The sequence below is a fragment of the Octopus sinensis genome, linkage group LG26 (genome assembly GCF_006345805.1).
Source record: "Octopus sinensis linkage group LG26, ASM634580v1, whole genome shotgun sequence".
In the NCBI taxonomy this organism is placed as follows: Eukaryota; Metazoa; Mollusca; class Cephalopoda; order Octopoda; family Octopodidae; genus Octopus; species Octopus sinensis.
Window position 1 is genome coordinate 1,564,707 of NC_043022.1, and position 25,000 is coordinate 1,589,706.

General features: G+C 42.0%; 1 protein-coding gene and 1 non-coding gene across 6 annotated transcripts in view; both read right to left on the reverse strand.

Annotated features, from left to right (window-relative positions):
- LOC115224737 (septin-5) overlaps positions 1 to 25,000 on the reverse strand; it is a 122,617-nt gene that overhangs the window by 72,292 nt on the left and 25,325 nt on the right. For 4 of the 5 annotated variants that reach the window (XM_029795617.2, XM_029795616.2, XM_029795615.2 and 1 more), the window contains exons 2-3: positions 13,310 to 13,403; positions 252 to 338 (exon numbers count right to left, since the gene is read on the reverse strand). In XM_029795617.2, coding sequence (XP_029651477.2) covers positions 252 to 338; positions 13,310 to 13,403 — 181 coding nt within the window. Of the gene's footprint in view, positions 1 to 251; positions 339 to 13,309; positions 13,404 to 20,527; positions 20,533 to 20,706; positions 20,717 to 25,000 lie in introns of those variants that run through there. The other variant, XM_036513555.1, reaches the window with a different exon arrangement.
- On the reverse strand, positions 15,701 to 15,774 carry Trnan-guu. The gene has a single exon. It is a non-coding gene; the product is annotated as a tRNA-Asn (tRNA).

The window sequence follows — 25,000 nt, forward strand, 5'->3', positions numbered from 1 at the left end:
TTCAGTTTCCATCTACCAAATCCACTCACAAGGCATTGGTCGGCCCGAGGCTATAGTAGAAGACACTTGCCCAAGATGCCACGCAGTGGGACTGAACCCGGAACCATGTGGTTGGTAAGCAAGCTACTTACCACACAGCCACTCCTACATACACACATACATATAATACATTACATGATACACACCGTAGTACTAATATTATATGCAGTAACGGTAACACCTGTAGGAACAAAAATATTTGGCTGACTTACCTTCAACATTGTTCAACTGTCTGTCTTTGTAAAGTTCTGTGAGGAACAAACTGTTTATCAAGGTGGATTTTCCCAAACCTGATTCTCCTGGAAAACATAACAAAACAATAAAAGTTTAACAAAAATAACAATATTGGTGTAATCATGGCTGTGGAAGGAAGAAGTTTGCTTTGTAACTTCATGGTTTCAGGTTCCGTCCCACTGTGCAACACCTTCTATAAAAGCCCTGGGCTGACCTATAACCTTTGGTAGAAGAAATCTATGTGGGAGTGCATTATATGTATTGACAGGTATTCCGTTGGTTATAATGACGAGGGTGCCAGCTGAGCCTAATTAATGGAACAGCCTGTTTGTGAAATTAATGTGGAAGTGGCCGAGTGCTCCGTAGACATACTCTTTTACTTGTTTCAGTCATTTGACTGCGGCCATGCTGGAGCACCGCCTTTAATCGAGCAAGTTGACCCCAGGACTTATTCTTTTGGAAGCCCAGTACTTATTCTATCGGTCTCTTTTGCCGAACCGCTAAGTAACGGGGACATAAACACACCAGCATCGGTTGTCAAGCAATGCTAGGGGGACAAACACAGTCACACAAACACACACACATATATATATATATACATATATATGACGGGCTTCTTTCAGTTTCCGTCTACCAAATCCACTCACAAGGCTTTGGTCAGCCCGAGGCTATAGTAGAAGGCACTTGCCCAAGGTGCCACGCAGTGGGACTGAACCCGGAACCATGTGGTTGGTAAACAAGCTACTTACCACTCAGCCACTCCTGCTCAGAGAGATTCAGTGTGACACGGAATGTGAGAAGGCTGACCCCTTTTGAATTACGGGTATAATTCATTTTTGCTAGCTGGGCACTTCAGTTACGAAAATGGGGGTCCCTGTTGGTCTGATCAACCAAACAACCTGCTTGTAAAATGAACATGTATGTGGCTGAGTATTCCATAGACACATGTATCCTTAATGTAGTTCTCAGGGAGATGCGACATGATGCAGAATGTGACAAGGCTGGCCCCCTTTGAATTACTGGTAAAACCCATTTTTGCCAAATTAGGGGACAGGAGCAACATGAAATAAACTGGTGTTTTGTCGGTTATGGCAATGAGGGTTCCAGTTGATCCAATCAACAGAACAACCTGCTCATGAAATTACATACAAGTGGCTGAGTACTCCACAGACATGCATAACCCTAATGCAGCTCTCGGGGAGATTCAGCATGACACAGAATATAAAAAGGCTAGCCCCTTTGAATTACAGGTACAACTCATTTTTGCCAGATGAGTGGTATGGAGTGATGTGAAATGAAGTGCCTTGCTCGTGGAGACAATGTGTCGCTGGGAACTGAACTCACAACCTTTCGATTGTGAGATAAATATCCTAACCACTAAGCCATGTGCCTTCACTTAAAAACAGATATCATAGCAACGATAATGATGATATTTATGTTGGTGTTGTTGCATGTGGTACTAGTGGTGGTGGTGGTGATGATGGTGGTGATGGTAATGATGATGATGATGATGATGATGATGACAACAATGATAATCTTGATGGTCTTGGTGGTGATGATGATGATGGTGATGATGATAATGGTGGTGGTGGTGGCAGAGGTGGCAATGCCAGTGGTTTTGTTGTTGTTGTTGGTGGTGTGGTGGTGATGACGTTGGCGAGGTCGATGACCACAGTGCTGATAAAGATGATATTGATAGTGGCGATGATGATGATGATGATGATGATGATGTTGATGATCGTCATCATCATCATCATCACGACAACTACCGATGACGACGATGATGATGATGCTGACAGTGGTTAACAAAGAAAACAACAACCACAACAACTGTAAACAACAAATAATACAAATATCACCAATGGTGGGACAGGCGGGTGGGACGGGCAGGTGGGACGGGCTGGGTGATGGTGAAATTAGGTTGATTTATCTCTTAACCCCCCCCTGACTACAATTACTTCTTATTCCAAACAATTTTCGCTTATTTTCTTTTGTTTTACGTTTTTCTTGTTATTGATATTTATATTTTTTTATTTTAAATTTCTTTTGGCTTTCATCATTTTCTTTTCTTGTTTATTATTTTTTTTTTTTTGCTTTTTCTTTTTTTACCATTCCGACTTTGATTTATTCGGATTATTTCCTCCTCTTATTAATGCAATGATGATGACTGTTAGTTGACAGGTTTGGTTTGGTGGTGCTGGTGGTGGTATTTGTGGCAGAGGCGGTGGTGATGGTGGTGATGTTGTTGTTGATACAGGAGGTGGCGGTGGTGTTGGTGGTGGCGTGGTGTTGGAGTTGGCAGTGGCGATGGCGTTGTTAATGGTGATGATGGTGGTGTCGGTGGTGGCATCAGAAGTGCTGATGGTAGTGGTGGTGGTGTCGGTGGTGTTGGAGATGGTTGCGGTGATGGTATTAGAGGTACTGATGGTTGTTGTTGGTGGTAGTGATGGTGGTGATGGTATCAGTGGTGCCAATGGTTGTTGTTGGTGGTAGTGGTGATGGTATTAGAGGTGCCGATGGCTGTTATTGTTGTTGGTGGTGGTGGTGCTGTTGGAATTATTGGGGATGATGGCGTTGGTGGTGCTGGAAGCGATGACAAATATGTCTGCTTCCCATTGTATGTTGTTATCACAACTTCAATGTCTGAAACCTGTTCTTCCTAAACAATGCTTCCATTAATGGTTCATGTGGGAGGAAGTCTTTTACACTTTTCTCAAAGAAAACTGGAATCAATCTCCAGGATTTGTTGAGAGGGAAGACATTCTGAGAGCTCAAAATGGAAAGAAAAAAAGTGCAGGGTGGGGGGTGGGAGAGGAAACAAGGAATTCCTCTTTAAAAATAAACAAAAGATTTTCAGGAAAATTTTATCTTAATTTGCTTTGTGTATGTGTGTGTGTGCCTGCTTGTGTGCATTTGTATGTGTGTGTGTGTGAGTATGTGTGGGTGTGTTTGTGGGTGTGTATGTGTTTGTGTGTTTGTGATTGTGTGTTTGTGTGTGTGTGTGTGTGTGTGTTTTGTGTGTGTAAGTGTGTGTGTGTGAGTCTGAATGTTTGTGTTTTTGTCCATTTGTTTGTGTGTATTTGCATTTGTGTGTGTGTGTGTGTGTGTGTGTATTTGGGTATTTGTGTGTGTGTGTGTGTGTGTATGTGTTTGTGAGCTTGTGTGTGTGTGCATTTGTTTGTATGTATTTGCATTTGTGTGTGTGTACGTGTTTGTGTGTGTATTTGTGTATGCATGTGTGTGTGTGTGTGTGTGTGTGTATGTGGATGCATGTGTGTGAGAGTGAGTGTGTGTGTATTGTGAATGTGTATGTGTGAGCGTACATTTGTTTGTATGCATGTGCATGTTTTTGTGAATGTGTATGTGTGTATGAATGTGTATGTATCTGTGTGTGTATGTGTGTGTATGCATATGTGTATGTCTGTATGTGTGTGTGTGTGTGTGTGTTTAATAGCTGAAGGGTATAAAAATTCGCTTCGCATTAACAAGGGACCTTGTTTGATGCTACTGCTTACCATCTTGAGCAAGTATCTCCACACACATATCCAGCATATAAACAGACTCAATACAGGCATTTCTGTCAGGATTGCTCCTCCTATTTCTTTTACAGTTCTATATTTATTTAAGAGATGAAGAATTATGTACATTATTTACATTTGATGGACATCTGTCCTCATCTTGTTTGTTGTTACCACAATGTTTCGGCTGGTTTACTCTCCAGCCTTCATCAGGTGCCCTGGCAGAATTTCGAACCTGGGTTCTCATTCTTAAGGTATTTTTCCGATGTTATTACTTTCCACTTTCCATTCTTCTCTGAAGGATAGGAGATATGAAAGGAGAGCGGGAGGGAGAGATTGAAGTACCCTCAAACCAGAAACCCAGATCAAATCCTTGCAACCATATCAGGACAACTCCCCCCCCGATGACAAATCCCCCCCCCCCCAGACAATTACCCTGATTGGTTAATTACCCACTCTCCAATATATTAAGTTTTAAATCATCATCAAAAAGTGCAAATTATATGCGATTCCTCGCAAATATTGTATCACATTTATGTTTCCATAATTGCTAACTACGGCATTAATGCAGGCTGAAACATACTCTTTTCTCTTTTTACTCTTTTACTTGTTTCAGTCATTTGACTGTGGCCATGCTGGAGCACCGCCTTTAATCGAGCAACTCGACCCTGGGACTTATTCTTTTGTGAGCCCAGTACTTATTCTATCGGTCTCTTTTGCCGAACCGCTAAGTAACGGGGACATAAACACACCAGCATTGGTTGTCAAGTAACGCTAGGGGTACAAACACAGACACACAAACACAGACACACAAACACACACACACACATATATATATATACATATATACGACGGGCTTCTTTCAGTTTCCGTCTACCAAATCCACTCACAAGGCATTGGTCGGCCCGAGGCTATAGTAGAAGACACTTACCCAAGGTGTCACACAGTGGGACTGAACCCGGAACCATGTGGTTGGTAAGCAAGCTACTTACCACACAGCCACTCCTGCGCCTATATTGTAAATATGTAAATATTTTGTTCTCAATGGCTGTTTAGCAAAACCCGTCAAGGATTGAGTTATAAGTACTTGTTGTAATGCTTACTCTCTTTTAAAACCTTCCAAATGTTTGGGTGGCAACAACCAGCATTTGATAAAAAAAACCCAAAAAACTCCTGTACCACCCTTCCACAACATTCTTTGTTCTTGGAAGTTCATCCAATGTTCTGTTCTACATATTCCATAGATCCATTCCAAACACCGGTTCTTGCAGTCTTCCTCTTCGACATGGTCGTCCTAAGTATGTATTCTCTAAGTATTCTTGCAAGGGATATGTTTCTGGTGGGTATATTTCACATAAGGTTTCGAAAGTTTTTTTTCAACATCAAAAGGAGGAACAAAAGCTAAAGCAGCTTTCGTTCTCATAGAGATTGAAAACTCTTTGTCCTCTTGGTATCGCTGTTGAAATCAATCATCATCATCATTTAACGTCCGTTAACACAGGTTGGACGGTTCAACCAGGGTCTGGGAAGCCAGGGCTGCACCAGGCTTCAATCTGATCTGGCTGTGTTTCTACGGCTGGATGCCCTTCCTAAAGCCAACCACTCCGTGAGTGTAGTGGGTCCTTTTTACATGCCACTGGCACAGGTGCCAGGGGAGGCTGGCAGTGGCCACGATTGGTTGGTGCTTTTTATGTGCCACCGGCATCGACCACGTTTGTAAAAAATAGCAGCTTATACACTGAAAAATACGGTACACATCAAGGGTTAACTGCTTAGGGAGTAATTGTCCTTGGAGGGTTACTGTCCATGGGAGGGGGCAGGGTTTAAATGTCCTAAACTTCTTGCAACAAAGTGGGGTCTGCTGAAGGTATTTGAGGTACCAGGTTGTGGTGGTGGTGGTGATGTAAAACCTGGCAATGGATTAAGGTTACCACTTCATGTAGGCCATGGTGGGATTTGAACTTGGAACACAAAGAGCCAGAAAAATGAAATACTGTCAAGGCATCTGATCTGATGTTGTTAGTTGGTCAGTAGCAGGAAATGGAAACGGAAAACCCCCCCCGCCATGATTCTGAGAGGTCATCATCTCAGGATGTGGAAGAACTCATAACTCCCCCCGCTCCCTGCCAGTCCACCAGATGTTTGGTTAGTAACATCTGGAAGTTGACATCTGCAGGGGGTTACAAAAATAAAATAAAATAAAAATGTGGGCAGGAAACGAAATTTCAAAGGGCTGAAGGAGAAGAAGAAATAGGGGTTTTCTGTGAGTCAATATCTCGGCATGTGGCCTTGTGGTTAAGGTGTTGCATTCATAAGGGCCAGATTATGGGTTCAATTACTGGACTGGTGGCACGTTGTGTTCTTGAGCAAAGCACTTTATTTCACATTGCTCTAACACAGTGGTTCTCAACCATTTTTACCCTATGGACCCCTTTAATTCCTATTTTACTCTACTGAACCCTCAGAGTCATTGATGGATATTAAAAAAATCTTTCTGTATTTTTATTATGAAATCATCATCATCATCATCGTTTAATGTCTGCTTTCCATGCTAGCATGGGTTGGACGATTTTGACTGAGGACAGGCGAACCAGATGGCTGCACCAGGCTCCAATCTGAGATGGCAGAGTTTCTACAGCTGGATGCCCTTCCTAATGCCAACCACTCCGAGAGTGTAGTGGATGACTGGCCCTCATGCCACTGGCATGAGGGCCAGTCAGGAGATACTGGCAATGGTCATGCTCAAATGGTGTTTTTTATGTGCCACCTGCACAGGAGCCAATTCAGCGGCACTGACAACGACCTCGCTCGAATGTTTTTTCACGTGCCACTGGCAAAAGTACCAGTAAGGCGACACTGATAATGATCACGCTCAAATGGTGCTTTTTACATGCCAATTATTAAGAATTGTATAAAAAAAATAAAAATATTGGAGATAAATTTTAACAACAAAATCTTATGTGGGTCCCTGAGGTTAATATGGACCCCATTTGAGAACCACTGTTAAAAAGCATAGAATACTCCATAATCAAGGATTAGGGATTATAAAATACAGAATACTCAATCAGGGATTAGGTTTCTACAGTATAGAATACTCCTTAATGAAAGGATTCTACTTTTCCTTCTCGAGCCATGCCTGGCTCATTAGGGCCGGTTTCCCGGTTTCCTTGGCGTATAGGTTCCTCACCTGGACGGGACGCCGGTCCATTGCAGGTGAGCTGCTAGATGCAGGAGGAAAGAGTGAGAGAAAGTTGTGGCAAAAGAGTCACCAGAAGTTCATCATTACCTTCTGCCGGAGCCGCGTGGAGCTTAGGTGTTTCGCTCATAAACACACACATCGCCCGGTCTGAGATTCGAACCTGTGATCCCTCAACTGCGAGTCTGCTGCTCTAATCACTAGGCCATGTGTCTCCACGCTAATGAAAGGATTAGAGATTATTAAATATAGAATACTTGTTAATCTGAGCTTAGGTTTATAAAGTATAGGATATTCCTTAATCAAGGGATTATAAAGCAGTGATTCTCAACCCCTTTTTTGCCTATGGTCCCTCTTTGATTCCTATCCTCATAGCCATTTGATAGATATATAAAATAATCCTTCTGTATTTTTATTATTAAATATTATTAGGAATTGTATAAAAATATTCTTTTACTCTTTTACTTGTTTTAGTCATTTGACTGCGGCCATGCTGGAGTACTGCCTTTAGTCGAGCAAATTGACCCCAGGACTTATTCTTTGTAAGCCTAGTACTTATTCTATCAGTCTCTTTTGCTGAACCTCTATGTTACGGGGAAGTAAACACACCAGCATCGGTTGTCAAGCAATGTTGGGGGCACAAACACAGACACACAAATATATAAACACACACACACACACACATACATACATACATACATACATACATACATACATACATACATACATACATACATATATATATATATACATATATACGGCAAGCTTCTTTCAGCTTCCATCTACCAAATCCACGCACAAGTCTTTGGTCGTTCCAAGGTGACATGCAATGGGACTGAACCTGGAACCATGTGGTTCGTAAGCAAGCTACTTACGAACATGGCCACATGGCCACTCCTGTTTAAATATTTTGTGTATTGGAGAAGTTTAACCAGTTTACTGGACATACATTTTAACTACGAAATCTTATATGGACCCTCAAGGGTCCAGTGCTGAGTGGGGACTGGCATGCCAAAGAACAGACACAACGTTTCCTCTGCATGTTGGAAAAGGGGACTAAAAGAGATCGAGGTAGGATTTGGCCCCATAAAACCCTCAACAGCAACAAACAGCTACCCAAACAGACCCATGGGCTGGAGGGTGGGTGCAAAGGTGTCATCCACCAGGAGTAGAAGAGAACCACCAACAAATGGTGGGTACAGCAACAAAGACATTGTTACAGTGCATGACCCCTTACTGTTACTACTACTACTACTGCTGCTGCTGCTGCAGAAATATCCTTTGCTCTGTGTGGGGACTAGCACGCTAAAGAATAGACCCAAAGTTTCCACTGCATGTCGTAAAAAGCAACTATAAGAGGTTGAGGTAGGATTTGCACAACAAACTCGTGAAACCCTCACCAGCAAATGATTACCCAAACAGACCCCACTGTCAGGAATAGGAGGGAACCACTAACAGACGGTGGATGCAGCAACACATTGTTACAGCACATGGGCCCATATTCCTACTACTACTACTACTACTACTACTACTACTACTACAACATCCATTGTACTGCATGGGTACCAGGGTGTCAAAAGAACAGGCGCAATGTTTCCTCTGTACTCTGACCTTGTAAAACCCTATCCAGCAATGGCTACCCAAATGGAACCTTGGGCTGAAGGTTTATCGCCTGAGTGGTGCAAAGGTGTCATCTGTTAGGAGTAGTAGGGAACCATCAATGCACGTAGTGATGTTCTGTTACAGCGCATGCCCCCCCCCCATACTACTACTAATGTCAACATTCTGAGTTCAAATCTCAGCAGGGTTGACAATGCATGTGTTTCATCTGAGGAAGCAGGAGGCATTGGTCAGCCCAGGGCCATAGTGGAAGACAACTACCCATGGTGCTACTACACAGTGGGACTGAACATGAAGTTATGTGGTTGCAAAGAGAGCTCCTTAACCACACAGCCCCATGCCTGCACCTATAAAAGGCAAAAAAAGATTTTAAAAAAATGGGAAGGTCATGGATGGAACATATTTGCTCATAGCCCTATTCAATCATGGCTAGCCTGAGTGGGGTCAAACAACAGCAACAAAAACAAGATAAAGCTGTACAACTTAAGGGCACAACTGTGTCTCCTGAAATAGAATCCGTGCGGGGGGGGGGGGGGCATGTGAGGGGGAGGGAGAGGAATGTGGCTTAGGTAAGTATGGAAACACCTGCTTCTAGGAGTTCAAACTAGTGTAACCCATGGCGACATGTAGAGGAGGGTGGCATGGGATGGGATGGGGTGGGGTGGGGGATACAGAGATGGTGTGGGGTGGGGGTTACAGGGATGGTGGTGGTGGAGGTTGAGTGATCAGGGAGGAGAGGGAGGGAGGGAGGGAAAAAGGGGTGGAAGAAATCAGTAAAAAAATATAAAACAAACAGGTTCATGTGATAGAGAAGAGGCGTGATGATGATGATGATGATGCTGTAAATGATGGTGATGATGGTTGTGGTGGTGGTGGTGGTGGTGATATATATGTATTAATAGAGGTGAGAAAGGCAGGAGAGATGAGTAAACGTGTGTATGAGAGAGAGAGAGAGAGAGAGAGAGAGAGAGAGAGAGAGAGAGAGAGAAAGTATGTGTGTGTGTGATGAGACAGGAAAGGTGTGTGTGTGTGTGTGTGTGTCTGAATACATGATAAAGCATGTGTGTGTGATGATGCACATGCCGTGTGTTGTACTCGTATGTGTGTGTGTGTGTGTGTATGAGAGATGAACTAAATATGTAATGTGTGTGCGTGTGTGTGTGTGTGTGTGTGTGCAGGAGAAAGAAAGGAAGGGGATGTGTAGGCGTAAAAGAATGTTGATGTGTGATGTGAGAGGGAGAGAGAAAGAGAGAGAGAACGAAAGGAGGGGAGAGAGGGTGAGAGAGATGGAATCAGTGCTGGACCAAGGAACCTTACATTATTTGTCCCCACCCTACCAGAATATTTTGACAGCCTCTACATATTTCCGTTTTCTTATAAACCCCCGCCCCCCATTAAACAACCCAAGGGGCATATCGGGGAAATTGCAGCAGCCAGCTGGAATTGATCCAGTAGCTTCACATTGTCAATAAACTTCTGACCTCTTTAATTCACTAAATCAACATTATTTCTATTTTGGTAAAAGATCAATAAATGACTGGAACCTGAAACTTCAGCTGGGAACAGCAACTGGTTCAATTGGTACCTTACAGACCAGAAATCAGTACCTTTTTTGGAATGGTCCAATTTTGATTACTGTCCAGTTATCCACGGATCGGTACCATCATCATCATCATCATCATCATTGTTTAACGTCTGTTTTCCATGGTAGCATGGGTTAGATGGTTCAACCGGGGTCTGGGAAGCCAGGAGGCTGCACCAGGCTCCAGTCTGATCTGGCAGCGTTTCTACAGCTGGATGCCCTTCCTAACGCCAACCACTCCAAGAGTGTAGTGGGTGCTTTTTACGGGCCACTGGTGGCACAGGGGTCAGAGGAGGCTGGCAATGGCCACAATTGGTTGGTGCTTTTTATGTGCCACCAGCACGGAAGCCAGCCAAGGCGGTGCTGGCATCGGCCACGTTTGGGTGGTGCTTTTTACGTGCCACCGGCTCAGGTATCACAACTACAATTTCCATTTGATTTATATTTTTATTTTGATGTTGATGTACTTGACTCAATAAGTCTCCTCAAGCAGAGATTAGAAATAAAACATACTTATGCAATCGGTTATTTTCTGTTCGTAATGGTTGTAAAGCTAAACAAAATTCAGTCTGAGGGTCAAAGGTATCTTGAAGCTGAGGCAATGTATTTACAAGGTCTTCCAACTGATTCACCATTCGAATAATTTCACGGTGATTTGTAGATTTACCAGTGGCCTGGAATTGTTTAAGGTGGATCACAATTTGCCTGGAAGCGAATCACACATTTGGTTTCATAACCTTCCTTCGCAGCACATATAGAATGAGAGATGCAAGATCCAGTTATGAAACTGTGGAAGTGCATGATGGCTAAGTGGTTAGGGGTGTTGGACTTATGATTGTAAGATTGTGGTTTCAATTCCTGGACCGGGCTGTGTATTGTGTTCTTGAGCAAAACACTTCCTTTCATGTTGCTCCAGTCTTGTGATGGACTCATGATCGGGAGATTGTGGTTTCGATTCCTGGACTGGGCTGTGTGTTTTGTTTTTGAGCAAGACACTTTATTTCACTCTCTCTCTCTCTCTCTCTATATATATATATATATAGGCACAGACATGGCTGTGTGGTAAGAAGCTTGCTTCCCAACCACATGGTTCCAGGTTCAGTCTCACTGCATGGCATCTTGGGCAAATGTCTTCTGCTATAGCCTTGGGCTGACCAAAGCCTTGTGAACGGATTTGGTAGACAGAAACTGAAAGAAGCCCATTATATGTGTGTGTGTATATATATATACAAGATAAGAAAATGGAGAAACACATCAAAATCAAATATCAATTACCAGATCATACTCAATCACATACTTTATTAACCACATAAGACTGTGGGTTAATATAAAAAGCAGAACAAATCAGTGTACATAAAGGAATGTACATAAAAAAGTGTACATAAAAGAGTAATGTTGTATAATAAGTAGAATATATATAAAAAAAGAGAATATAAATATAAGTAAATATAGATATATATTCTACTTATTATACAACATTACTCTTTTATGTACACTTTTTTATGTACAGTCCTTTATGTACACTGATTTGTTCTGCTTTTTTATGTTTAACCCTACAGTCTCTTATGTGGTTTAATAAAGTATGTGATTGAGTATTATCTGGTAATTAATATTTGATTTAGATGTATTTCTCCATTTTCTTATCTTGTATTAGTAATTTGTGGTAAATCATTTTACCTTTGCCTATATAATACAGTAAATGAATTGATTGCATCGCAATCATTAACATTTATGTATTAACTTTGTTGGGTACTTCACTAGCAGTATATTGGATGTGTGTTATCCCATGGAGGGTTGCATTTACAACCCCTATCTCAATTTGTGTGTGTGTGTGGTGTGTGTGTGTGTGCGTGCGTGTAGGCGCAATGGCCCAGTGGTTAGGGTAGCGGACTCGCGGTTGTAGGATCACGGTTTCGATTCCCAGACTGGGCGTTGTGAATGTTTATTGAACGAAAAATATATAAAGCTCCACGAGGGTCCAGCAGGGGGTGGTGGCGATCCCTGCTGTACTCTTTCATAGCAACTTTCTCTCACTCTTTCTTCTGTTGGCCTGCTTGCTTAGCTAGCGGGGTGGCATCAATTGAAGGCTAAAACAATGCAAAGCGCATTGTGACCAGCGATGTGTAGCAACATCTGATAGCCTGGTCGGTCACGGTGATATATATACACACATGTATGTATGTATGTCTATATTTGTGTGTCCATGTTTGTCCTCCCACCATTGCTTGACAACCGATGTTGGTGTTTTTACGTCCCTGTAACTTAGCAGTTTGGCAAAAGAGACTGATAGAATAAGTACTAGGCTTACAAAAAACAAGTCTTGGGATTGATTTGTTCAACTAAAGGCAGTGCTCCAACATGGCCACAGTCAAATGACTGAAACAAGTAAAAAAAAAAAGAATACACATGACAGGCTTCTTTCAGTTTCCATTTTCCAAATCACTCACAAGAAGACATGTGACCAAGGTGTTGCGTGATGGGACTGAACCCGAAACCACATGGTTGGCAAGCTAACTTGTTGACCACCCAGCCCTGCTTGAGCCTGTTTGATATATTCCATCTTCCATATAAAAATATCCTTGTGTACCCCACTCGTATTTCCATCACTGACAATGCTAGTGTAAACTTTAATTAAACAAACTACGACAAAAAAAGACTAAGAGCTATTACTCAGTGACCACAGAGAACCCCTTGGTGGGGTGGGGCAGTGGTGGATTGAACCCTGCCTTACAGGTAGGTTTGGTTGACCACCTTTGAGATTACGCCATTTTGATGCGTCACTGCAAATATCACTGTTATTGCTACCACAATCATAACCAGAACTCTCACTACCACCACCACCATTAGCCATACCATAACTCTCCCCCCCATTACAACTCTCACCACCACCACCACCACCAGCCATACCATACCTCTCACCATTCCCACCACACACCCCCATTACAACTCTCACCACCACCACCACCATTAGCCATACCATAACTCTCATCCCCCTCCCCCGTTACAACTCTCACCAATCCCTCCACCACCGCAATTCTCACTCTTATCCTCCCTTCCTCCCCCCTCTAGCGCCACCGTCACGTGAAGAACGTCCGAGGAAAAAGAAGCCGGTCGACTTACCTAGGACCATGAGGGTAAAATCAAATCCGCGTTTAACTGCTTTCCTGTGGACCTGTTCAGGTAGGGTAGCAAATCCAATGTATTCTTCTTCATCCTAAAACAGAGCAAGAATTAAACAAAATTAACATTTGTATTGTGAATAAGAATTATTAACGATTGTCTTAACAAGAATTAAGGTTTGTATTGTAAACGAGATCGAAGACAATTTGTTTGAGTTGGGCAAATGGTAGTCTTGACATTCAAGGCTTACTCTCCCAACATATATGTTTGTATTGGGTCCTTAGACTCGTGTCCTTAGATGCCATATTCTTTGGCATGAAAGACACATATATTAGATGTACCCCAATTTCAACCGTGCATATTCAGGATTTAAAAAATGTGTGTAGGGAAAGTGCATCTTTTACATCGTCAAATAAGACAGATTTTTGTAGTTTTTACTATTCCACTTGTTTCATTTTGAAGATGTGAAATGAGGGACTCCCGACGATTTTGATTCATTTAAAACGCTTAACATCCCACCAAAACCCCCCAGCAAAACAACTAAATTTCACATTCGAAGTGAGACGGGTGTAATAGTAAAAATTTACCTGTCCCCTCCATCCAGCTTCTAAGGAATGACTCGTCTTTTAGACATGTTTGTCCAATTCATCATGTATATATTTTTTAACTCCCATCCGTAAATATATGTAAATCCATCTGTCTTTTCATCTTGTATATAAGAAGTGTGTTTGTGTCCTACATGTCCCTTGTCTGTCCTTGTAACGTCCCTTCTATGTAAACCTTTTTATAGGTAAATAAAGAAATTTTAGACATGTTTGGAGACACAAGTCTCGAAAGAAGAAACCTCTTTGGATGAAAAAAAATCAAAGGCCGGGCAGACTGCGACTTTCTTCATCCAATTTTCTTTTTAAACTTATTTTCTACATACTATTATTTATACAATTATCTTTTTCGAGTTCCACTGTTGTGAAGTAAATTATCTTTACCTTTCCAAACAAATTGCTAATAATTCCTACGTGTATATGACCCCATCTCCTTATACAGGGTGTGGTAGAAAGGTTGCCCCGATTTCAAAGTTTTTAACCTTTGAAATCGTAGCGACCTTTCTGCCGCCCTGTGCACATCGAAGCTGGTCACATCAATCAAGTTATGGTGATTAATAGCCAACGCTGAGCACGTTGAATATACTTCATTTCTAATTTACAATTATGTCTCTATACACTGTCATTTAAAATATTTGTGCCTGTTTCAGCTCTTGTTACTTGTTTGAAACTTGTCATAAAGATGAGACACCCTTACACACGATCTACCTTTTGTATATTTCTCTCTCTTTTTTGTGGACTCCCTGTAACGTATCCCAGGAGAGAGAGACAACTTTTCGTATTACATTATCAATCAACGATTGTTTTGTGTAGTTAGAAAAAAGCTGACGAACATTTTGTGTACTTTTAAACTATTCTTGATTCAAAAACCTGTCTGTCGTTGTTTTCCGATAATTAATAATACACAGGGAAAGACTTCCTTTTGTACCCCCCAACCCCACTTTATTATTATTATTATAAAAAAAAATTTTGTTTACGCAAACCCTCGTTTTCGGCCACGGAGATTACGAATCTGAAAATAAAATTGGCAAAAATCGGCATTTCAAAATATATAGTACCCCCCTCCACCTCCGATGTCTTCATTTTTGACTCTTTTCAGATTTTTTTTTTTTTTGCATAATATGTGGAAAAATACGGAGATTATTATTCTGATTAACCCTCTTTCCCCTAAAATTGCTGGCCCTGTGCTCTCTTATCTATCTATATCTATCTCTTATCCATCCATCCGCCCGTCTGCCCAGCCATCCGCGCTCACACCATTCTGATGTCCTGCCATTTTTCCCCTGCACCTTTTTATCTTCCATCTCAGAATTTCCCCCCCTTTTTTCTTTGGCAGGGTGAGTAGAGGGGGTAGAAGTAACGACATACTGTTCAATGTAAACACTCGCGCATCCGCGCCAGCTAGTCGTGACTAGTCGATCCTACAACGACTCCCTAGCAAAGTAAATAAAACACAAAGTAAATGATTTATTTTACACAAAGTAAATAAAACAAAAACAAAGTAAGGATCGACTAGTCACGACTAGCTAGCGCGGATGCGCGAGTACGCGAGTGCGCGCACCGGGACCACTCTTCTTAAGTAGTACCACAGTTTATTCCATGTCTTGACAATTCTGAGAGTGAAAAGAATGTTTCCGTTAAGTGATGGGTGCCTCGCTGTTTTATTTTCAAACATGTCCATCTTTGTAGACTGTTCGCTCATCGGTTACATTTAATACCTATTTATGTTTTCCAGTTTCAGCTCTTGAGCTGTGGCCATGCTGGGGCACCGCCATAAAATTAATAGTTGCGTCCCTGGGTGGATTCGAACCACCAACCTTTCGGTTAACAGCCGAACGCGCTAACCGATTGCGTCACAGAGACCTATGAGAATAATTGTTGTAAAAGTTGTTGCTTGGCTACAGGTGGGCCCCAGACATTCCAGCTGTGGCTATCCCGTCTGGGAAGAAATCTGGTTTGCGCACCCCATATAATCCCTCATGGCTTCTTTATTTTTGGGGATTTTCAGAAAATTTTTGTGAATTTGTTCTACGTTTGGGAATTCATACAATTGTACAAAAGCAGTGTGTGATTTAAGGACGATTTAGCTGTTATTTTCAGCACATTTCAATATTTCCCCACGTCTAAACACGTAACCAGGTGTCCTTTCTTTATTCAAGGTGGTAGTATATAATTTTTAAATGCGATATGGGCTGCTATTTCTAGCAGAGGAAGCGTCCACGTAGAAGCTTCGTTAATCTGTGAAGAAGAGAGTTCTGAGGTGAATAAAGATTAATCACTTCACATTTTTCTGAAAAGAAATTGATCTTTATTTCATTTGTATCAGTCTTCAATATCTCTCGCACAAATATTGATTGAGAAAAGTTCAAGAGAAACAATAATGGCACCAATCTCACTGGTTTCAGTGGGAAAAAGGTGACGAGCTGGCAGAAACGTTAGCGCGCCGGGCGAAATGCTTAGCAGTATTTCGTCTGCCGTACCGTTGTGAGTTCAAATTCCGCCGAGGTCGACTTTACCTTTCATCCTTTCGGGGTCGATAAATTAAGTACCAGTTACGCACTGGGGTCGATGTAATCGACTTAATACCTATGTCTGTCCTTGTTTGTCCCCTCTGTGTTTAGCCCTTTGGGGGTAATAAAGAAATAGGTTTCAATGGGAAAGCGAACACAAAGGCCATTCACTGTCTCTTTCTCCACACCGAGCAAATTGGATGAAAAAAAAAAAAAAAATAACGTACAGACGAGAAATACCAAAGTAGTTAACGTAAGGGGCAAAATAGTGACATTTCTTTGGACTCTTTGCATTCCGAGTTCAAATCCCGCGGAGGCCGACCTTGCTTTTTATCCTTTCGGGGTTAATAAAATAAAGGGATCTTTTCGGTTTGAACGGGAGTTTTTTCTAGCGGTGTCATATGAAATTGTCACCCATAATTCTGACCCTAGTATCGATCTATTGCATTTCAATCTGTGTTAGGGTTAGGGGTGGGGAGAAGGGTATCTTTTTTCTTCAGAAATGTAAATAAACCCAATCTGTTTCTTAAACGAGGGACATATTCATACGACACAGAATGTTTTCACCTCAATGGACGTCATTGATTGGTTGAAATTGAAGAAAAACACCAACAAATATCTTACAAGCTATAGAATTTTCTCAATAAAGCCAAGAGAAAAGGATGTTTTATAAACACATTCTACCAGTATACGAAGTTTAAAAGTGTTTAGTTACGTGGAAATTATTTTAAAAAACTGCCGTTCAAACCGAAAAGATCCAAATAAAGTACCAGTACTGGGGTCGGTGAAATCGACTAGCCCCTTCTCTCCAAAATTTCAGGCTTTGTGCTTGATGTTAGAAAGGCGGCGTGTTGGCAGAATTATTAGCCCCTCTGAACAAAATGCTTAGCGGCGTTTCGTCCATCTTTATATTCCGAGTTCAAATTCCGCCGAGCTTGACTTTTGCTCTTCGTCCTTTCGGGGTCAATAAAACGAACCCCAGTTGAGCACTGGGATCGATATAATAGACTACCACCATCACAATAGAAAGGGCAATATTATAAACAGAAAAGCCCATAATTATTAGGAAAAAAAAGCCGTCGTTTTGAATTAGTGCTGGCAAATAAGTAGACCATTTGTGACCATAGGCGCAGGAGTGGCTGTGTGGTAAGTAGCTTGCTAACCAACCACATGGTTCTGGGTTCAGTCCCACTGTGTGGCACCTTGGGCAAGTGTCTTCTGCTATAGCCCCGGGCCGACCAATGCCTTGTGAGTGGATTTGGTAGACGGAAACTGAAAGAAGCCTGTCGTATATATGTATATATATATATTTATGTGTGTATGTGTCTGTAATTGTCCTCCTAGCATTGCTTGACAACCGATGCTAGTATGTTTACGTCCCCGTTACTTAGCGGTTCGGCAAAAGAGACCGATAGAATAAGTACTGGGCTTACAAAGAATAAGTCCCGGGGTCGATTTGCTCGACTTAAGGCGGTGCTCCAGCATGGCCGCAGTCAAATGACTGAAACAAGTAAAAGAGTATAGTAGAGCGCGTCTCGTTGCGAATCGGGACCTGGCTGTCGTTGTCGACTGATTGTATTGCGCAATAGATGTTCGCTTCATCCTTACATCGCCATTTAAAACAGAATCTCTCTCCCCTCCACCTCCACTACACACACAATCTCCTATGTCCCACATTATGCGGGAGAGTTTCTAAATGGAAAACACATTTTAAATAATGCTCCCTCACATAAGAGAACACCACATTATATATATATCTGTCTGCCTGCATGTCTGTCTGTCTGTCTGTCTGTCTCTCTCTCTCTCTCTCTCTCTTCTCTCTATATATATATATATATATAATATATATATATATATATATATATATACATACACACACCACACACACATCCATACATACATACATACATACACAGGGTGCGTAAAAAAATGAAAAACCTCCCAGATTCACTATTCCTGATGTTAAACTGAAGAGTTTTTGTTGCACACACACACACACACACACATATATATGAAGTTCTAAAATCATTCCGTTACTTGAGTTTTAGGTCCAGCACAACACTTCCTATAGGAAGTCTGGCAGGCAGGGAGTAAGGTGGAAGGGAGATAGGGTCTTCTGTATGCGTATGTGTGTGTGTGTGTGGAGTACTCAATGGAGAAACAGTCGTAGGTGGCAGTTATAAATAAACCTAAATATTTAGATCTTATCTAACCTTATCCAACAACAACTACGACCCACCCTTACAGTAACCGCACCTCCATCTTACCATCGCGTCCTTCATAAAGTCGGTAAGTCTTTATTCACGTCCTTCATAAAGGAGGCAAATCTTTATCCACCTCAGCAGCTGTATATATCTTTCTCTCGATACAATGATGACAGACACGGGCAACTTTTGATGATTTTTCGTTTAGACGTACCGCTCAGAGAGTCCCGCGGGCCGCAGATTGCCTTTGATAGACAAAACAACCAAATCTCGTATTTAATAAGGACACTTTACATTTCGTATGTGATCTTAAGTATATGCTTGCTTGAAAGGCGGGATGGTCATCGTATGAGTGTCTAAGTTTACCTGGGGCTAAGCAACCTCAAGTAACGACACGAAAGCTATCTTTTATTCTACAAGAATATGGACATTCTATACGTGGACTTGTGGACAGATAATCAGATTCTAATAACCAATTCTAATCTGTATAGTGCTGTGACTTGCGGTCAATAAATAAGTCTTCTAAGGCCCCTGTGCATTGAATTGCCCTGGACCTTGTAGTAGTGCTAATAAATCGGCCCTGAAACTACCAATTATATTTCTATAACCACACACACTAGCGTAACTAGAAGGTGTGCCGCCCAGGGCGGCCCTTCTGTTTGCCTCTCCCGGACTCTACAGAACACATACTGCTTACAGTAGACCCGAAAGTCTTTAAAAGTGCCGCTCCTACCGCCTCGGGCTAGTGTACTTATACACACACATATATACATACATATACACACACATACACATATATATACACACATATACAAACATACACACACACATATACAAACATACACACACATATACAAACATACACACACACATATACAAACATACACACACATACACACATACATACACTTATATGTATATACATACACACACATATATACACAGGTGCACAGACCGAAGAAACAGCGCTATATCCGTATAACCACTCATAACACAATGCACACACACACACTTCACTACTGTCACCACTCTAACCCTAACCCATCTCCACATCTCCCCTCCCCCTGTTGTTTGTAATATTTTTGTGCTCAACCGGGTGGCTGGGTGTGTGGGGAGGGTTGTCGGAGCGATGTCCATTGTTTTGCTGTAATATTTAGAGGATCAAAACTGACGTCTTCCGGGTGCATTGGGGGTGACGTGGGGGAGAGTCAGAGTACACGTTACCAATACCACCACAACCACCGCCGCCACTTTAACCACCACCCCACCCCAGCTCATAGCTATTACCACTATCACAACTACCACCACCACTACAACTATTACCACCACCACCACCACATCATCATTAGTACCCTCCTATGACCACCGTCACCACCACCACTACTACCGACTGGCTCTCCGTCGGTTGCGACGACGAGTGTTCCAGTTTCTTTTAATCAACGGAACCGCCTGCTCGTGAAGTTAACATGCAAGTGGCTGAGCACTCCGCAGACACGAATACCCTTAACCGTAGTTCTCAAGGAGATTCAGTGTGATACAAAATGTGACAAGGCTGATCCCACTCGAATTATTAGTACAACTCACGCACATAAATACACACACACACATATTTGCATACATACATGTACACACATGCACAGACACATGTACACACACACACCCCTTTGAATTATTGGTACAACTCATTCTTGCCAGCTGAGTGGATTGGAGGAACGTGAAACAGTGTTTTGCCGCCGGGAATCGAATTCACGGCATCCGGTGGCTGGTCTGATCTTTAATGGCGGTGCCCCAGCATGGCCACAGCTCGTGAGCTGAAACTAGATAAAATAAAATAACCACTAAGCCACGCTCCTTCACACCACCACCATTACTACTACTACTACCACCACCACCACCACTAACGTCACCACAACCACCCCGCTATTATCACCACCTTCATAAATAACAATCATTGGCACCACTCTCACTGTTCCCCTTCCCCACCCCCGTAAAAAACATTGTTTTAATGAGACGCGGGGGGGGAGGGTTGCGGGGTGGTAGCCCTCCACCATTCCTTTAAAGACCCTCCTTCCGTCCCCCCTTCTTGTAATTGTCTCTAGACACAAATTCATTCAGTGTTTCTGCTCCAGCCGAAGTCAGCGATAAACGGGTGACAGACTGTAATTTGGTAGCAGCGGCGGCGGCGTTGGAGGAAGAGAAGATGGGGAACAGGGGGAGGGGGTGAGAATAGAGATACAATGTGATAAGAGGTATTTATATAGGGGAAGAGGGGGGGAGAGACAGAAGACGAGAGTGAGAGGAATAAAGATGATGAGAAGCAGAGAGAGAGAGAGAGAGAGAGAGAGAGAGAGAGAGAGAGAGAGAGAGAGAGAGTGTGGAGGGAAAGAGTCAGAAATATGAAGAGAGAAAATGAGAGGTGGCGGTAGATGTAACATGCGTGCACACACTCACTCACTCACATGCGCACACACACATGCATGCAGACACCAGTCGCTCTCTGACAGTTTTGTAGCCGAGCCTGTGAGAATGGAGGCCCCCACAACCTACATCCCTTGCTCACTGTTATCTATTTCTATTTCCTTACTACCCACAAGGGGCTAAACACAGAGAGGACAAACAAGGATAGACAAAGGGATTAAGTCGATTATATCGATCCCAGTGTACAACTGGTACTTAATTTATCGACCCCGAAAGGATGAGAGGCAAAGTCGACCTCGGCGGAATTTGAACTCAGAACGTAACGGCAGACGATAATACGGCTATGCATTTCGCCCGGCGTGCTAACGATTCTGCCAGCTCGCCGCCCTCGTTGCTCACTGTTATCGGGTTAGAAATGTCCATCCGCAAGTGCGAACCCCACGAGTCAGTGTGGCTTGTTCCAGCGCATCTCACTCGCCGTCCTCCGGGGCATCGCCTTTCCCATTTTGTTCTCCAGAATCCTGAGGCGGACCGAAAAGTCTCAGGTCCCTTAAATATAATTTACGGAGCTGGAGCAAGTTTTTCAGTCCGAATAAGCTTGATGCACGTTCGAACTGGGGAACAAGCTCCTCACTGCGTTTTACCACGGAGAATATATCTCGCTTGTTGACAAACGGTGTGTGTACACCTGGGCCAGCTCGCAGCGCCACCTGCCTAGACTGTGAGATGTTAACATTTCCGAGTAGTTGTCTCCTCATCGGTCACAAACACTAAGCAGACGACACTGCGGGCTGAATGAAGAGATTAACTCTCTTGCTTTTCCAGTCATCGTGAGACGACTGGCAATGCTATATGGCAGCTCAACGCAAGTAAATTGCCACGCCTCGAAGAATATTTTTAGACGAATGAAACGACTCCAATATCTATTTTAAAGTCTGGTACTTATTCTATCGGTCATTTTTGCCGAATCGCTAAGTTATGGAACGTAAACACACCAACACCGGTTGCCAATTGGTGATGGTGGTGGACAAACGCACCACCAACACAAATATGTACACAACAGACTTCGTTCAGTTTCCGTCTACCAGTTCCACTCACAAAAGTTTGTCCAAGGTTCCACGCAGTGGGACTGAACCCAGAACCATACCTATGCCCGTATGTTAAACAAAAGTAAATACCCTTTTCTCTCTACGTTTATTAGTAAGGATAAAGACCTCTTTCGGTCAAGAATGGTCATGGGATTGCGCCTAGAAAATTTCCCTCCGTGACACAAGTCCGGGCAAGGTTTATGGAAGACCGGTAGTCGACCATGCATACCGGCCTCCCCTCTCCACGCCACCAGTCTTATCCAAGGGAAAGGCAAAGGAGCCGATACAGCTTGGCACCAGTGATGTCTCAACTCATTTCTACAGCTGAGTGGACTGGAGCAAGGTGAAATAAAGTGTCTTGCTCAAGAACCCAACACACAGCCCGGTCTGGAAATCGAACTCACGACCGCGCGAATGTAAATCCGAAGCTCTAACCACTGAGCCATGTGTACTAGTAGTATTACCAGTAATAGTAAGAAAGGTAGAAGGAAGACGTTAAAACCGTTTACAAGGAGAGGAACGAAAAGAAGAGAGTTGGTAGAGGGGAGAGAAAAGGGGGGGGACGTATGTGGGAGGCAGTTGTTGGCGGAAGTGAAGTAAAGGTACTTATTAGTTGAGAATGGATCTTTTCTGTTGAACGCGTTTGCTAATTATTGATTACAAGTTTGCTTGACGAAGATCGAAGCTTAATCAAAACAACAAGGTCGTTTAATTGATTGAAAACCGAAGTGAAAGAGTATCGGATGTGTTAGGCGTATTAAAGGTAATGAGGTAGACAGATCGATTCACTAACAAAATAATTGGCCAATCAGAGATTCGATCATTGAACCTATTTCTCTCAGGATAGACACTAAATGTATTCGCGTGTGTAAACAGGATACTGTAAAGCGTGGCACAATACGCAACCAAAGGTTGGGCTCAGTAGGTGCCACACTCAACTCCAGTACCTACTGCAGCACGACATGGGGCATCAACCTCGGGATAAACTACTTTCCGGAATACGAGCCAAATAATAGAAATAATAAAGCAGAAATCAGGTATTGTGTACAATGCTTTAAAGAACATTACGAGTGTTTCAACAAAAATGCTGTAATTATTGCATAATTGTTGTAGAAACATTATACAAGTCTTGCAGTTTATTTCATCAGCGGGACACTGATGAGGTGAGTTGTTAGATGGCGTAATATTTCTACAACTGTTATGTAATTTTTACGGCATTTTCACGAAACGCGTGCGTGTCCTTTAAAGCATTGAATACCATACCTGCTTTCTGCTTTTATTATTTCAGTCTATCAAAGGCGGCGAGCTGGCAGAAGCGTTAGCACGCCGGGCCAAGTGCTTAGCGGTATTTCGGCTGCCGCTACGTTCTGAGTTCAAAATCCGCCGAGGTCGACTTTGCCTTTCATCCTTTCGGGGTCGGTAAATTAACAGTTGCGTGCTGGGGTCGATCTAATCGACTGGCCCTCTCCCCCAAAATTTCGGGTTTTATGCCTAGAGTAGAAAAGATTATTTCAATCTATCAATGTGTGTGTGTGTGTGTGTGTGTGTGTGTGTGTATATTCATACACACGTACAAATCTGTTGGGTAATGATCCGGGGGGAAAATGTCCTTAATACAAATGTAGAGTGCAGTACTTTAAGGCAGTCCAGTGGCCTATTACTGTAAACCAGCTTACACACACACACACTCTCTCTCACCCACCCAGAATATAGAAAAGACGGTCATTGTCTTAACATATCTAGAATAAAAAATAAAACCCAAGAAAACATCATAATAAACTAGTCAGTCACTGCAACTGCTGCTCCATACATTAACGGATCCAGTGGATGTTAACTCTGCTCAGCAGAAAAATAAATACGATTTTATAAAAAGACTACATACTATTAAAACAGCAGCAAAAACCGAACCGGTTTCTAAGTGCCGAAATGATGATTGCTATCTCTGGAAACTTTCAAATTGCAAGGTCCTTTTTTTCTATGAAAATCCCTATTTTTTACGATTGACCTCTGTGTCGCCATTTTCGGTGTATTTCAACCAGAAAAATGTTCACTTAAAGAGAATAACAAGTTACATAATGCAAAATTTTTACTTTTCAAAAATTCCAATTCTAAAGGGTCGAAACAAACCCAAGCAACGCCGGGCGATACTGCTAGTATTTTATACAAATATTTTACAAAATTCACACACACAAACACACAGAGTTTGCTATTGAACACCTCCGGCTTCGTTATAACAACATCATTTTTCACTAAAATAAATTTTTAGAATAATTCTTTCATATTTGTATTATTTTTACTTTTAATTTTTTTTAAAACTTCCATTCATTATTTTCATTGCTTCTATTAAATTCTCTCTTCGTTTTTATAGTTAATAATGCATGTTATGTGTTACATATGTATTGTATTAGATATTTCATTCAAACTCTTTCTATTCTATTTTAGTACGTTTTCTTACCCGCTTTGTTATTTCCTTTCTTGTATCTCCATTTTTTTTCCTTGTTTCATTACAATATTTCCCTTTGTTTCGTTTATATTCCTTTTATCACAGCCTATTTTATATGATATTTAAACTTCATAGCATCATATGCCATTTATTAAATACATTATATTGGCGTCTTCTATTATATTACATATATATTATACATAATTGAAATTCCATTCAATTTTTCTATTCATTTCGCTTGATTGAATTTTATAGTGAATATCGTTGCCACTTCGCATGGATATAGACACACACGGATATGTGTGTGTGCGTTACAAATTTGTCGGTGTATATATGTGGTTATATCAGGATATGTTTAGCAACAGATACGTGAATATAAACACATACGTGTATGCGTATGTGTTTATATTCATGTATACCTCTATG